Source organism: Amphiura filiformis, chromosome 14 (assembly GCF_039555335.1).
Source record: "Amphiura filiformis chromosome 14, Afil_fr2py, whole genome shotgun sequence".
NCBI lineage: Eukaryota > Metazoa > Echinodermata > Ophiuroidea > Amphilepidida > Amphiuridae > Amphiura > Amphiura filiformis.
Window position 1 is genome coordinate 44,434,010 of NC_092641.1, and position 16,616 is coordinate 44,450,625.

General features: G+C 37.0%; 1 protein-coding gene across 1 annotated transcript in view; it reads left to right on the top strand.

Moving 5' to 3' along the window:
- Nucleotides 1–3,930: 3,930 nt before the first annotated feature.
- Nucleotides 3,931–16,616, top strand: part of LOC140170158 (dynein axonemal heavy chain 8-like) — a 115,241-nt gene continuing 102,555 nt past the window's right edge. Inside the window, 6 exon segments of the mRNA XM_072193480.1 lie at nt 3,931–3,993; nt 9,300–9,519; nt 13,409–13,543; nt 14,191–14,278; nt 14,882–15,030; nt 15,670–15,871. Coding sequence (XP_072049581.1) covers nt 9,361–9,519; nt 13,409–13,543; nt 14,191–14,278; nt 14,882–15,030; nt 15,670–15,871 — 733 coding nt within the window. The 5' untranslated portion in view covers nt 3,931–3,993; nt 9,300–9,360.

Consider the following 16,616-nt stretch of genomic DNA (forward strand, 5'->3'; position numbering starts at 1 on the left):
ATTACCATACCACACATAGCATCATGTGCTATCTTCAGTAGATAGCATTACCATACCACACATAGCATCATGTGCTGTCTTCAGTAGATAGCATTACCATACCACACATAGCATCATGTGTTGTCTTCAGTAGATAGCATTACCATACCACACATAGCATCATGTGCTATCTTCAGTAGATAGCATTACCATATCACACATAGCATCGTGTGCTGTCTTCATTCCCATATCACACATAGCATCATGTGCTGTCTTCAGTAGATACCGTAGCATTCCCACATCACACATAGCATCATGTGCTGTCTTCAGTAGATAGCATTACCATATCAGACATAGCATCATGTGCTATCTTCAGTAGATAGCATTCCCATATCACACATAGCACCACGTGCTATCTTCAGTAGATAGCATTCCCATATCACACATAGCACCACATGTTGTCTGCAGTAGATAGCATTAACATACCACACATAGCATGTGCTGTCTTCAGTAGATAGCATTACCATATCACACATAGCATCATGTGCTGTATTCAGTAGATAGCATTACCATATCACACATAGCATCATGTGCTGTCTTCAGTAGATAGCATTACCATATCAGACATAGCATCATGTGCTATCTTCAGTAGATAGCATTCCCATATCACACATAGCACCACATGTTGTCTGCAGTAGATAGCATTCCCATATCACACATAGCATCATGTGCTGTCTTCAGTAGATAGCATTACCATATCACACATAGCATCATGTGCTATCTTCAGTAGATAGCATTACCATAACACATAGCATCATGTGCTGTCTTCAGTAGATAGCATTACCATATCACACATAGCACCACATGTTGTCTGCAGTAGATAGCATTCCCATATCACACATAGCATCATGTGCTGTCTTCAGTAGATAGCATTACCATATCACACATAGCATCATGTGCTATCTTCAGTAGATAGCATTACCATATCACACATAGCATCATGTGCTATCTTCAGTAGATAGCATTACCATATCAAACATAGCATCATGTGCTGTCTTCAGTAGATAGCATTACCATACCACACATAGCACCACATGTTGTCTGCAGTAGATAGCATTAACATACCACACATAGCATCATGTGCTATCTTCAGTAGATAGCATTACCATATCACACATAGCATCATGTGCTGTCTTCAGTAGATAGCATTACCATATCACACATAGCATCATGTGCTGTCTTCAGTAGATAGCATTACCATATCAGACATAGCATCATGTGCTATCTTCAGTAGATAGCATTAACATACCACACATAGCATCATGTGCTATCTTCAGTAGATAGCATTACCATATCACACATAGCATCATGTGCTATCTTCAGTAGATAGCATTACCATATTACACATAGCATCGTGTGCTGTCTTCATTCCCATATCACACATAGCATCATGTGCTGTCTTCAGTAGATACCGTAGCATTCCCACATCACACGTAGCATCGTGTGCTATCTTCAGTAGATAGCATTCCCATAGGCGTATCACACATAGCATCATGTGCTATCTTCAGTAGATAGCATTACCATATCACACATAGCATCGTGTACTGTCTTCAGTAGATAGCATTCCCATATCACACATAGCATCATGTGCTGTCTTCAGTAGATAGCATTACCATATCAGACATAGCATCATGTGCTACCTTCAGTAGATAGCATTACCATATCACACATAGCATCATGTGTTGTCTTCAGTAGATAGCATTCCCATATCAGACATAGCATCATGTGTTGTCTTCAGAAGATAGCATTTCCATATCACACATATATACCGTAAAATGGGGTAACTTCGGTCAACGGGGTAACTTTGGTCGGTCAAATATATTTTTTTAAATGGTCATATTTTCGTACAACAATATTGTTTTCAGTCTGTTTTCAGATTGGTGTCAATTTCTTAAGAAATTGACCAAAAATTAGCATTTTTTTACATTTTTTTCAGAAAAAATAAAAATCGATATTTGTGAGCATGGATGTGTGCTTGATTAATTTTGCAAGGGGTCAAATGTCACAAAAAACAACAACTTGCCCATATACAGCGAAGATCAATTTTTTTGATTTTTTTCCCTTCATGGAATGTAGGCTAATACTCTGACCAAAGTTGCCCCAAATGCGGGGTAACTTTGGTCAGGCTATTTTGAACCCCTGGGGTACCCTTACGAAATTATTAAAAAATCTTGTTCAACTTCAACGTGTAGAAGGGAACCCTAATGTCATAAAAAAGAGTTAATTAGAAATATAATTGGTTTTGTTTGGAAGAAGTGATTTAAAAACTCTGAAAAGTGCCCAAAGTTACCCCATTTTACGGTAATTCAGTAGATAGCATTACCATATCAGACATATAGCATCATGTGCTGTCTTCAGTAGATAGCATTCCCATATCACACATAGCATCAATGCATCATGTGCTGTCTTCAGTAGATAGCATTCCCATATCACACATAGGCCTAAATTGTGAGGTCAAATTTGGGCCAAAATGCTTTGGGCCCCAACATTTTTCGGTCAACGTAACAAAAAAATTCTTGGGCCAATTTTTTTTTTATTAGGCCTAATTTTTAAAAACTAGATAAAAATATCTCTCTAACAGCGTTAACCGTTTTTTCTTCTTAACTTTTGATCAACTTCACCAAAAATAGGCCTGTTTGAAAATTTTTGGTGCAAAAGTTGGTCAAAATTCAAAATAATAGGCCTAATAATATAAAAAAAAGCGGTTCCTATATAGGCCTATTTTTCAAATTTTGATGAATTTTTGAAACTTTTGTAGGCTACCGTAAAATGGGGTAACTTTGGGCACTTTTCAGAGTTTTTAAGCCACTGCTTCCAAACAAAACCAATTATATTTCTAATTAACTCTTTTTTTATGACATTAGGGTTCCCTTCTAGGCCTACACCTTGAAGTTGAAAAAGATTTTTTAATAATTTTGTAAGGGTGCCCTAGGGGTTAAAAAATAGCCTGACCAAAGTTACCCCGGGGCAACTTTGGTCAGAGTATTAGGCCTACATTCCATGAAGAAAAAAAAAATCAAAAAAATTGATCTTCGCTGTAGGCCTATAGCCTATAGGCCTATGGGCTATCTTCTGAAGACAGCACACGATGCTATGTGTGTTATGGTAATGCTATCTACTGAAGATAGTAGGCCCTACATGATGCTATGTGTGATATGGACAAATATCGATTTTTATTTTTTCTGAAAAAATGTAAAAAAATGCTCATTTTTGGTCAAAAATCCCGAATCCCAAAATATGACCATTAAAAAAAAATAGGCCTAGGCTATATTTGACCGACCAAAGTTACCCCGCTGACCGAAGTTACCCCATTTTACGGTATCAACTTTTAGGCCTAGGATAGGCCCTTCGCCTACATTTTGATCCAAATTTTTTCGCCGGGATTTTTTCCAGTCTCAGTTGGAATGACCCCCTTTTCCCGGGCCCCTTTTTTTGGTACCGGTAGGCCTAAGTTTTCCCCAGCCCCACGGAAAGACCCCCCTTTTTTTTATTGGCCTTCTCACCGAAAAACCCATCCGGAAGACCCCTTTTGTTTGGTGTCTAGGCCTATACTAGCTCTCACCGAAAGACCCTATAGTTTCGAATCGATCTGCTGTAAGCACGTCCCCGTCACTTCCAAAGTCGAGTGCCCCCGGGCTGTCGTCTGCTCTGTATTTTTTTTTTAATTGAGAGACAATTTACTACTGATCACTATACGCAAGAAAACATATTGCATCGCACTCATTGTAACAAATATAAATCTAAGAGTATACCAAAAATAATCAAAATTCAAAATTGGTGCATTATTATAAATAATTCAATTAATACAGGTAGTTTGATTTAATTTTAAAAGTGTATATCTTTAATTTTGTTGGATTTTGTTTGTTTTTCCAAATCTTAGCGCACTAATACTTTGTGAGCCCATAGTGATTCGGTTCGTCGAACAGTGAACGAATGCGGTGATTGAAGTTCTTGGTGAGTGGGAAATTCAAATAAAACTCATGATTTATTAATAAAATTGCCTCAGTAGTATGATAAGATGCAATACTTTTTATTCACTTAAGTTTCTGTCTGCATGGATTTTGTCAATTTAAGTGCCAGTTTATTTTGATAGTGTTTATTAAATTTCATAGAAATGTTTTGGTGCAAAATTCGACAGGCATGACATTGACAGGCATATTTACAGCTCAGGTTATTGACATTTTCTGTTTCTGTAGCAATGAATAGGCCCTACTCACGTCTGATAGCTTCTGTTTGACATCGCAATAAAGACTCATATGAACCCATCTTTGCATGTTTGGCAGTGAATGTTGCCGTCCCCTCCCGTCCCGGCGTCCTGCCGGAAAGAAGACTCAATTTAAATATAAAATGATAAATTATGATATCAAAATTCAAATGCAGTATGCCAGTAGTCATCATGAGCGGATGATCATGGTCATGATTGATGGTAGTAAACCTTTCATGCCTTTGACGAGCACGTATTTTAACTTAAAGGCCCATTCAGTGATTTGCTCATCCGGACGATCGTAAAAATCATCAAAATTCAGATTTTGGTACCTTTGTAATTGGCATAGATGTGCTAACATAGCCTGCTAGTGGTTCGGTCGAAAGCCGTGTATTTTAGACAAAATGAAGCATTGCATGATTCTGGACTTTTGATACTGACAGTACAAAAGTCCGACTCGAGATCGAAAGAAGCTCACTCTCCACGTACCAACACGCGTTGCGTATTGTTTCTAATACTTATTAGGCCAAATAAAAAAATAAACATGTTTCACGTCCCCTCCGCTTCCTTTTTGAGGTTTCCTCAAATATATTTTTTATTTTTGAAATTCAGTTATAACTTTTCAAAAAATATGTCTAGGAAGTTGGGATGCTTTCTATAACCTTGTTATGATACAAGAAACATTTTAGGAAGGTTCTGTGATCATTAGAGGGGGTGTAACTCTCAGAACAACAAATAAAAAATGGCCTCCTCCTTTTTCCAGGCATTATTGTATACGCTAAAACAGCTCTAAGTATGGGTATTTACACCAATTTTGCGATAAAAATAGAAAATAAAAAGTCCCCTCCTCCTCCTTTTTATCGAAAACCGGACGTGAAACATGTTTTATTTTTACTTGGCCTTACATCAGTAGCTACTATTTTAAACAAAATACACAATTTTAACTGTTTTTCATATTTGAATTGACCGTTAGTTTGCCTCGGTGACCTTTAATTGCTTATTTTGTTTTCTACTACAAAAATTAAGCGTATGTTTTAAATCAATTTAGAGTTAAGACTCTACTTCCCCGTGTTAGAAACACTGGACTAGGAAGTTTTTCCAGTCGATTGGTGGCGCACTGTACGAAAATCTCGATTTTCTCGAGTCGATCTGAGTTGAAGTAGAAAACCTTTCTAAAACTTCTGTTTTTTTGACTAATTTGTCGATGTATTCAGGGGAAAAGTGGTTTAATGAAATTCTGTAGACTTATTCTTTATTTCTAAGCAACTCTGACAAATTTCCATTTTTTTAATGTTCCTGTGAAATCACTGAAAGGGCCTTTAAGTATACATCGCGTATTTACTGCGTTGGACGCACTGACACGGACGCACTGACCTGATCTCATGTACCAATACCTTGTGTATTGGTACATGATTGGTACTGGTATTGGTACTGACACGTGTATGCCCAGCGAGGCCCTGAACTCCCAATAACTTTCGTAAGCGACAGACAAATTGCAGGAAAGCGTGCCAATTTAAGCTTCCTGTAATATCTATTGCACATAACGTACGAAGTCACAAACTTACAAACTTCAATATGCACTTCAAATACAGCAGACCAGCTGTTAATTATTACCGATCCTGTAGAATAACTTACATAAGGCTAATGAAAGTTGATTCCCAGTTTCCCGTTACCCTACTCCGCTCAAAACAATTTGCTGGCCAAATATTTCATTATTTTGAATAAAATGTTGATTTCTAACAAACATTAACATTAAATAAATAATTGAAGTTTTAAATATATCATAAATCTCTTTCTGTTGATTTTCAGGGATTTTCTTTGCAGTAGGAGCATGGTGTATGGTTAATAATGAATTTATAATGAATACCTACTCAATTTTCTGTCCCGCACTTTTTGATTGCTCTTATACCTCATACCGTAAAAAATGTTGTGAAACTTTTGATAATAGTTGTACAATCACCTTCATCATCTGTAAACTACAAACTGTGATTGATCACATGTATACATGGGTAGTTATTGGTTCACACCTGTAACAGATGCAATCAGAGATGCAATAATGAAATGGTATAAAATAATGAAAAATGAATAATGAAATGGTCACCTACCTACACAGTCATAAAATATTATGTAACGGGAAACTAGGAATTGACTTTCATTAGCCTAATCTTCAATTTCATGGAATCCCGTTGCTCAGAATTGCAAATGTCATTTTTATCTGTCAAATCCGCTGTGTATGTGCTCAGCGATTTTATGATATGCTCCATAAATCACAGGTGTGAAACTGACTTTATACCACTCACTCGCTTTTAAAGCTAGCAGAAAAGCGAAGCCTCCGGCTACCTCGTGGTATGACGTCATCATGGACGTGTACAAAATTTCCGATGGGCGCCTTATTTATTTGTAACCCGTTTTGTGATTGGTTGCAAACACCATTCATCGCAATCGTAAGCCAATCAATGAAGGCGGCGGCCTTTTACGGTATGAATTAATGTGACCCGCCAGTAAAGTACGTCTAACCTGATTCATTGGTTTACAAAACTACTTGGATAATTGCTAAGCCAGTCGGCGTGCTCGATGCTTAACAACCTGGTCGTAGAGGTTTTTTTTTTAGGCGAATTCAGTGTCCGATTTACAAATTTTTTCCTACCTGCACTGGTGCATGTAGCCCAAAATTTCTACATGCACAGCAAAAAGTGTGCATGCACCAAAATTAAAGCAAACATAAAATCACATTGAATCACGATCATTGTCAGTTAAGCTTGTAATAATATTCCCGACTCCACTGTCATTGTCATTTTTATGCCGATCACTCGCCGATTTCTTAGCCAAAACACTGGATGCTGTGGCTTCATCTGTTCTAGAACTAGTCACCGACGAGGTGCACGATTTCCAGAATGATGCAAGTGTTTTTGAGCTATTTCCTTTTTGCTGGACATTATTATGATTTTTTCCGCACGTAAACAAATATTTCCCACGGTTTAAATTCGGTTCTTTTTTTCAATGAAATGAAAATGACAGTTTCTACATGTGCGAGGGTATCGGGAATTGGTGGATGACGTCACATTACGCTAGCCCCTCTAAGGGAAGTCATAGTCTCGGACCAGACTGTATGTGGCTATCTCGAATGTTCGTTAGGATCGACAAGTATCAGACCGACGCAAACTGGCTGTGTAGGAGACTAGGGAAGTCAATGAAAAAAAGTGACAGTTCTCACGTGATAGGGGTATCGGGAATTGTCAATTGCGCGATTTGCGCCAGCCCTTCTAATGAAGTCAGGATATTGCGCTAAAAATAGATTGGGTTTTTCCAAATCGGACTGACTGCTTGTTTACTTTTGTATATTGCCTTGTCATATGGCTAACGCTAAAATCGTACATGCACGCGTGCAGGCAGGTAGTGAAAAGCTGCATGCACAGAGGGAATGTTACATGCACTGGTGCAGGTATGCAGGTGGTAAATCGAACACTGGGCGAATTCACATGGTGATCCAGCGATCGAGTATAAATTCAGCATGACTTCTGCTTTAACAGGTGCAATAACAATACGTGGACACAATCAGTGACATTTACACAATGCAATAATGAATTATTTATGACATGCATGGGCTGGATTTTACGATCGAGGTAAGGTTTTCGGCCTGTCCCTGCATGAATATCGTTACTTTTCAGCATCAAAGATACTTGCGATGACCAGTTTTTTGCGGACACTTTGATAACAGGTAACTTTTATAGGTCATAGGGTAGAAACGATAGTTGTACAATTGTACGAAAATATACATTTTGTTATAGGCCTAAAATGTTTACAAAAATATATTGGTCCGTACGTTGTGCATGTATTCAGTTGTTCGACGTATATGACACGTGTACTGTCATGTCTCTGAATCTGATTGGCTGCCGCAATCTACTGTTGCCGAGTGGAAATTTATGAATGAACTGTGCGCCGTACACATTGTTAACTCCGAATTTGCAACATCAAGGTAGTCACGATCGTCAAAGGTTTGCTGCATCTGATTATATCATAGCCAATGATACTATTGATAGCTGCTTTCGCCAAACGTTTGACAAACATTTAGCGATTCCATTTGCCAAACGTTTACAAAAATGTTTAACAAACGTTTGCCAAGTTACGTTTATGAATAGGCAAAACATATAATTGATTCTCAATCATGAGACTTTAGAGATCGTACCTTTTGCGTATTGTTGCGTCAACGCGAAAAAAAATCCCCAAGACTTAAGTTTGTTTCCTGTAGCGCGCGCATTACGTTTTTGACAGCTTATTTTGCGCAGTAGATTTTTTTTTCACAAGTACTATAGCCAAAATATTAAATTCTCGATCATGAGAGCCAACTTGGGTACGCACAGTTATTTGCGCCGAGCGTACTATGCAAATACCGGCGCTTACGGCGCAAACACAGCTTTTGAGAATTGACCAATCACACGGTCGTTGCTAGGTAAGGTCAAGGTTCGTTCATGCAGGTCGCGCGATCGTGTTATTCTATGAAAAGTACGCTGACGCAGAAGGTACATCCTCTCATGATCGAGAAATTGTTATTTTGGCTTTAATAGTTACATAAGTTTAATACAAAGAAGAAAAAAAAACCAAAACCTGAAAAAAAATCGCAAAAAATAATATAAAACACTACTGGAGTAAACATTTTACACATCGCACAACAAACGAGCGTAAAGTGAAAAACTACTGGAGAAAACATCACACATTTTTTAAATACCTTTTTTAATCTGCAGGTTGAAAGGGGATCATAATTTAATATTCTTGAGTATGAAGAAATGTGATTTTTTTTGTGTGTCGGAGTCTCGGAGAGACCCACTGTAAATTTCCATTCCAATTTGCAGCATCCATAAAAGGTTTTTTTTTCATTTGAAGACATGGATTATAAAAAAAACCACAAAAAAAAACCATGGGATTTCGCATTTGACTTTTTTGACCTGATACAGGAAACAAACGTAGGTTTTTTTTTTTTTTTTTGGCCTTATCATCTTAAGTCACAAATTAATTGTTGTATGTCTAAACGATACTTTTCTCCTTAATATATATGCAGGTTTGTGTTCAGAAACTGTCAAGCTGCAATATAGAGGCTACATGGTAGTTATCTAGCAGCCATGGCAGAATCCAATACTGGGTCTAAGGCTCAACTAGATCCAGATGCAGATGGGACAAGGCGGCGACCCAGCAACGCTCCAGGCCATACTCCTCAAAGGATGCGTATGCCTCGAAAGAGTCTTACTGGAATGCAAGCTGAAACGCTCAAGGAGAGACAGGTAAAGCACTTGTTAAGATTTTCAGTTAGTGATTATAGTCTTAACTTTATAACGGTGTGCCAGATTATTTAGGGTAGCAGGCTTACTAGATGCAAAATCAAAAATGAATATGATCTATAATAAATTACTGAGTTTGGCGACTTTGTAAGGCTAAAAACTTCTACGTTTTACATTATTTCGAAAAGCGGATTTTTGCGCTGTGAGAGTAAAGTTGTCCGCACCCAAATAAAACGTCCAATTTTGTTTTTTGTTTACGTTAAGGGTGTCAAATTATGTTAATTAGTTTCAAAGGCACTAGCAAGCAACCTGCGAGCTAAGCACTGAGTAAAGGCCCGGTCACACTATGACGGACAATAAGCAACGAAAGGTGACGAACGTGGAAATCACAAAATGTTGACGGCAAAGCGACGACAAAAAGAGGAAAACAAGATTCGTGACGAGCGACAACACGACGGCAATCAATAATAATCAAAAATATTAATATCGATATCAATAATAATTAAAAATATTACACATATCAATAATATTCAAAAATATTACACATATCAATAATAATCAAAACTATTAATATCTTTATCAATAATAATCAAAAATATTACCATCAATATCAATAATAATCAAAAATATTACACATATCAATAATAATAAAAAAAACCCAATATAAATATGGCCGTGTGTTTTGAACTCGCCACCCTTAGCGTTACATCACAAATATTATGAATTTTTACACCAATCAAGTTTCAAATTAGAATATCTACACAACTATCAACCCTAAACTAGCAAAAGTATACATTTTTGAAAAGCTGAAGGCATAAGCAATTCAAATATACACATTTCAACTCATTGTACAGGGTGACCTTGAAGTTATACAGGTGGAATAAAAAAATTCCAAATAAAAAATTAATGCATTAAATAATACTAACTTGCAGTTATAAACTGAAAGTAAACAACATTGATTTGGTTAGAGGTTAGGGGAACCTACTGACTTTGGCAGAAACAAAATCACAGCTGTTTGGTAATCTCAGAATACAGGGTGTCCCAAAATATGTTCAAATTTTTTTACAATTCAACATATTTTGAACTGAAACATTTTACCCCTAACCCATACAGAAAAAGTAAGTCCATATTTAGATTCCTCATCAAATTTCCTCTCAGAAAATGTATACTTTGACTGTGATAGGATAAGTAATTAAATATTTACAGCAACTTTTAGATTTTGAAGACATCCGCATTGCTTACTACAGTGTTTTATGAAAACGGGTAGTTTTGTACGTAAAAGTTTGTATTTTATAGACTAAACCAATCATAAAGAGTTCAAAATGATTAAAAACAATTAGCATAATTAATAACCTTTCACAAGAGCTCTTAACCATGCCTGTAGCCCATATGGATGCAAAGATATGATCAGTTGATTCAACATGCACACACAAAATCTATATTTCTCATAGACTTTGTACATACCGCCACCGCCACAACCGCCACCGCCACAACAACCACCTCGGCCATTCTGAAAAAAAAAATTATAACTCCACTATCTTAGCTGATAAACAATTCTCCTTTGGAGGTCTGTTAGGTCACTCATTTAGCTACAAAATGACACCAAACACACTACAATACCTTTTGTTTAAGCAGAGATATAACAATTTGAACGAGTCTCGATTTGGAAAAGCGTAACAAAACCACCATTTTTGGGTGGCGAGTTCAAAACGCGTGGCCATATCAATAATTATCAAAAATAGTAAAATCAATATAAATAATAATCTAAACTTTTAATATCTATATCAATAATAATCAAAAATATTAACATCAATATCAATAATAATAAATTCAAAATTGCAATTCGCAGCTTAACATCGCTTGCCGTTTCACCCCTATTCGTCATAGTGTGACCGGGCCTTAAACACTGAGTAAACAGTCACAATACACAGTCATGCTGTTTAACATGAACACCCGCAAATCCTATGTCTGATCTGATCAATGCTGAGATTGGGTGACTCATACCATTACACAGGAGAATCTGACTTGAGTAATTAACATGCATTGTTTATTCAACTAATTTGTCAACATTATCATGCCAGTGTTCAAACTAGAACCTATTGTCAACAGTTAAATGTTTGTTTATTGAATTAGGAGTCTCCAAATCACCCAAATTAAACGGGGTTGCCAAACTGTGAATTAGTAGCCCAAATGGGTGACTTTTTAAGATCCCCCAACTTTTGACAATTTCCTGTCCCATAGAGACAGATGGTTAAGAAAAATGGGTGACTTTTTAGCAATGCAGGTACAAAAGTCTGGTTAGGCTCACCGTAACTCACAGGTTAGCGGCATAATCAGTGAATTAGGTCAAAGTCTCCAAATCACCCAAATTAAACAGGGTTGCCAAACTGTGATTTAGTAGCCCAAATGGGTGACTTTTGAAGATTCCCCCCAACTTTTGACAATTTCCTGTAAATAAAATTGTGTTCATCTGCTCAGTGATGTAGCCAGGACTTTTGCAGGGGGCAGCAAGGTACATTTCAAGGTTGGGGATGGACAAACTTGGACCGAAAATGGTAACAAATGGGCTAAAAGGTACAACAAATTTGTCCAAAATGGGCAAAAAATTAATGTATTTACAAATGCATAAAAATTTTAAATATCAGGGTCGGGGCCCAGCATCCCACAGGGCAAGACTTCTCACGGTGGATATGATATGGTGGCAAGAAGACTTCCATCATGATCTAATTGCAATTTCAAGCCATTGATTTATATGGAAAAGATACTAAATATTATATTTCTAAATGATAATCTCCTCTCATACCATTAATCACATTAAATAAAACATTTACATGTACAAAAAATATACAAAATTTACCAACCGCGAAAGACTCTGACCGCGAAAGACGGGTGACCGCTAGTATATATAAAAGCAAACTTAAACTTCTACGCTATTCAAATTTGGTACACTAACCGGAGCACTTTCACTGAAGATTTGTTGTTGCGATGTTGATTGTTGTTGAGACACCTCCGGTAACGTCACGGTAACGTCACACATGGATTGCTTCCAAGACCCTACAAGGGAAGTCCTTTGACTCCCTCTCTGACACTTTTATGTTTTCCCAGTCAATCTGGTGCCCTTTGCTCCTGTAAATATGTTCCTTGATCGCTGACTTGAAACCGGCTGCTTTGGATTTATGTTATGTTAGCCTCTTTTCGAGCTTGTGTTCAGATTCACCAATATAGAGGGACGTTTGACGTCGTCATCTACAATCTACATCTGACATCATTAGAGGTGTCTCAACATCACTAGCACCAACAAATCTTCATAACAATAACATTCGCAGAAGATGCAGGTTGACCCGGTGAAAGCGCTCCGTTGAGTGTTCAAAATTTAAGTAGCGTAGAAGTCTAATTTTGCTCTAGAGCTATTATTACGTTTACCACTACGTATGAATATGTACACCATTATGTGAATATGATATATTTTTACTGTATTGAAATTGGCAACATTATAGTATTAGCTAATTAGCTACGTGTTTTAATAGAAACTGGAGTTGTCATAAGTACTCATTTCGTCGGCAGAGTGCTACACTGTCGTAAGTGCAATAGAATGTTATAGCTGCCATTTGCAACATTTCAAAAAATGTACTTATTTTTAACCAATAACACTAGAAAAACACGCAACTACATGTAAAGGTGATATCTTGGGGTTAGCTTAGTGGCCATCAGGAAAGTAAAACAGAACATCAACACTTTACAATGAGCATGATGAGGGGATTGTGCTGCAAACAATAGGTGTTTTACAAAAGGCAGCTATTACATTCTACTGCACTTACGATAGTGTAGCACTCTGCCGACGATTTGTAATTGCAGCGTAAATGAAGTGACGGTTGAATTTGTTTCATTTTAGGCTAGATACAAAGAGCAGCGAGACCAGAGAAAAAAAAGATTGACGCCTTTGCACAAGTACCTGATGGAAATATTGTCATTCCACACCCGCATGGATATACCAACTATTGAGGAGTTTATCTTGGATGCTGAAGAGGTTTGTGGTCATGGAGTTCATATTTCATGAATAGAATGAGAATCATTTTTATTTACTATTCAATCAGTTTACGATTTTATGAATTTGGGCCTAAATGATCCAATTAGGAATCAAGTACCAAATATTAAGTTAAAACGACCCTATAAACAATTCAGATTGGCAAATGTTAATTAGATTCTTTTATGTGAAGAAGCACTTTGAAGTATTAAAATACTTGACACTTCTTATATCAAATTGTACAGAGTTCTGTGTTGTGATCACCAATGCGTCTCCCCTCTAAAGCTTGATGTATAATGCGTAACGCGGCCGTATGTGAAATCCAAATATCAATTAGTTTCTGCTGTGCAAAGAAGCACTCAATACTTGACTACACTTCTTATATCAAAATTGTATAGAGTTCCATGAAGTTGTGATCACCAGCACACGTCCCCCCAGAGCATGATGTACATGATGCGCAACACAGCCGTATTGTAAGAAATCCTGTTGTATGTGCAAAAGATTAACCAATCGTATACATGCACGATATGCTAGACGCACAGCAAATATTAATACAATTATAATACAGAGTTTAATAAATACATGAATCTGTGCCATTCTGTGGGTGTGTCTTCTTTAATTTTCTTTTGTTTTTCGTATTTGATTAATAGCATGTAGACTTGATGGACAAGTTCTTGGACAAGGATGGCTCCAGATCTGTCATGTTCTTCCTTCAAGACTCGGATCCCCCTGGACCAGGTTTGTTGAAATAAATATTGAGAATTGTTACTTGTGCACTAAAAATTATATATGTGACACGATCTGGTCGAAGGAGACCAAATAAATGAGGTATTTTTGAAAATGGTTCTAAAGTTATGAAGTTTTGTGATGTCCATTTTATTGTTTTTTCTACTCCATATTTTTGTATTTATCTCAATTTCAAATTTGCCACCTTTTGCCTCAATGGAACAGATTGTGGTTTTAGTTGAAAATTTTGTCTAGATCATGATAGTGTGTCATTGGATGACCTGCAAGGGCTTATGCAGCAAGAAGTGTAGGGAGTGTTTTACAGACCTAAATTTGTCAATACACACCCAGTTTTTGCCCATACCCTATACTTTGTACACAGTTCTTTTCGCACATTGAATTTACATACCCAAATCCTCAAATCCTACCAAAGATCTTGATGACCTATATAAATATATTTGTTTATTCACAAGTGAGACTAAACAGTAAAAGTTCAGGTTAATCCTTGTAATATGCAGCGTGTGTAAGTTGTGTTTACATTAAAGCAAATTAATTTTTTGACGTGACCTTGTAATGTAAGATGCCATTTTACCTTCATTTGGTCTTTTTTTTTAGAGTCTGGCAGAATGATGATGGTCCCGAAAGGCACCACGATTCAGCGGCTGTTTGTCACCAATGGCCTACAGGAAGGTTTGACTGGGCAATGCTTGTTCTTTCTCAGATCAAGAGCAGGAGTTGCCCTTACTCCAAGAAATGTGCAGGATGTAAGTCCGAGGATGCAATTTTGTTTTACAGTTTGGTAGTCCTCCAGAAGCCCAAACATTCTTATTCCAAGGTTGGAGTTAAATTGCAGGGACTGCCTTTTGAGGAGAGCGAGAGCAATCGCTCTCTACTGCTCTCCTTAAATCTGATATAGGAGAGTGATTTTTAGCTCTCCTTAGTTGTAGTTGTCTCTCCTTTCATTCTATTGTAAATTCTGAACAGCTCTCCTTGAAGGCTCCAGAAGAGACATTTAATGCTCTTCTGCAAATTCCAAAAGACAGTCCTTAAATTGCTCCAGTGGTTTGGATTCTAGAAACTAAAAGTGTATCACAGTGGTCCACAGAAACATACACTTTCAATGAGCAATTCCATTTAAAATCCACACTACCCCTGTGGAAGATTTTGGAAATATCGTTCGCAGAGGGAGTATGAATTTCAAATGAAATGAACATATTAGGTGGCTCCATTTGAATTTCATATACCCTCTGAGAAAGATTCAACTTGAGTTTCAAATGGAGCTGCTAATGTGTTCATTCCATTTGAAATTCACACCCCTTGTGTGGGAGACTAAGGTCATGTCTTCGAGAGGAGGTGTATGGATTTTAAGTGGAATAGCCCAATGCTTGTTTCTGATAATACAGGAAATCAACTTTGGCATGCTGGATGGAACTGGTACCGGCAGACTGACTGTTTTACCAGGCATCAAAACAGTGCTGAATAAAATGGCCAATCCTGCCATCAATGCCCTGGACAAGTGGGGTGCGCTGGCTGAAACACCGCATGGGAAGAAAACTAAGCAGAACTTCTTGGACTCGTTTGATAGTTTCCTGAATTATATGGATGGTAAGACTTTTTAAAAATGATGTACGAGGGGGTATCAAAAAGTTTTTGAAATCACCCTGAAGTGAAAAAGCTATATCGATGAAATTATGTGAGTGTAATCTTTCAGTCATTTTAGCTTATTAACTACAGTGGTAAAAACAATAAGATACAAAGAAAATATAAATGGATGTATTACAGTATAAAAACCGTATGTCATATTTGCTTGAAACAAAAGGCATATTGATCAGTGTACTTTATACTAACATGTTCCAAAGAGCATTTTCTAATTTCCAGAAATATCCTCATATGATACTGCCTTAATGAAAGCCAAGACTGATACATTTTAGAAAAGGGATGATTTTTATGACCATCCAAATTAAATAATGTGTATATTCTGCATTATGTGATGTAATTTCTCCAGGTTAGTTCAGTACAGGGTTCCCGCGGTCCTTGAGAGTCTTTAAAAGTCCTTCAATTTGAAAACCTCTTTTCAAGGCCTTGAAAGTCCTGGAAATTTGCACAAAGGTCTTGAAAGTCCTTGAAATTTGTAATTTTACCTAAAGTATAATTTTGACAAAGTTTGGGGAGTGAAGAGGAGTCACTTTCGTTAATATGTGTTACATGGAGAACCGCATCATGATTTTTGTGTTGTGGTATTATGTGGTAAGTCCTTGCAAATCATGCTTTTGGACCTTGAAAGTCATTGAATATTTAAAAGGCTTCAAGGTGTGGGAACCCTGTCAGTATCTTTGACCGAAATTGATTT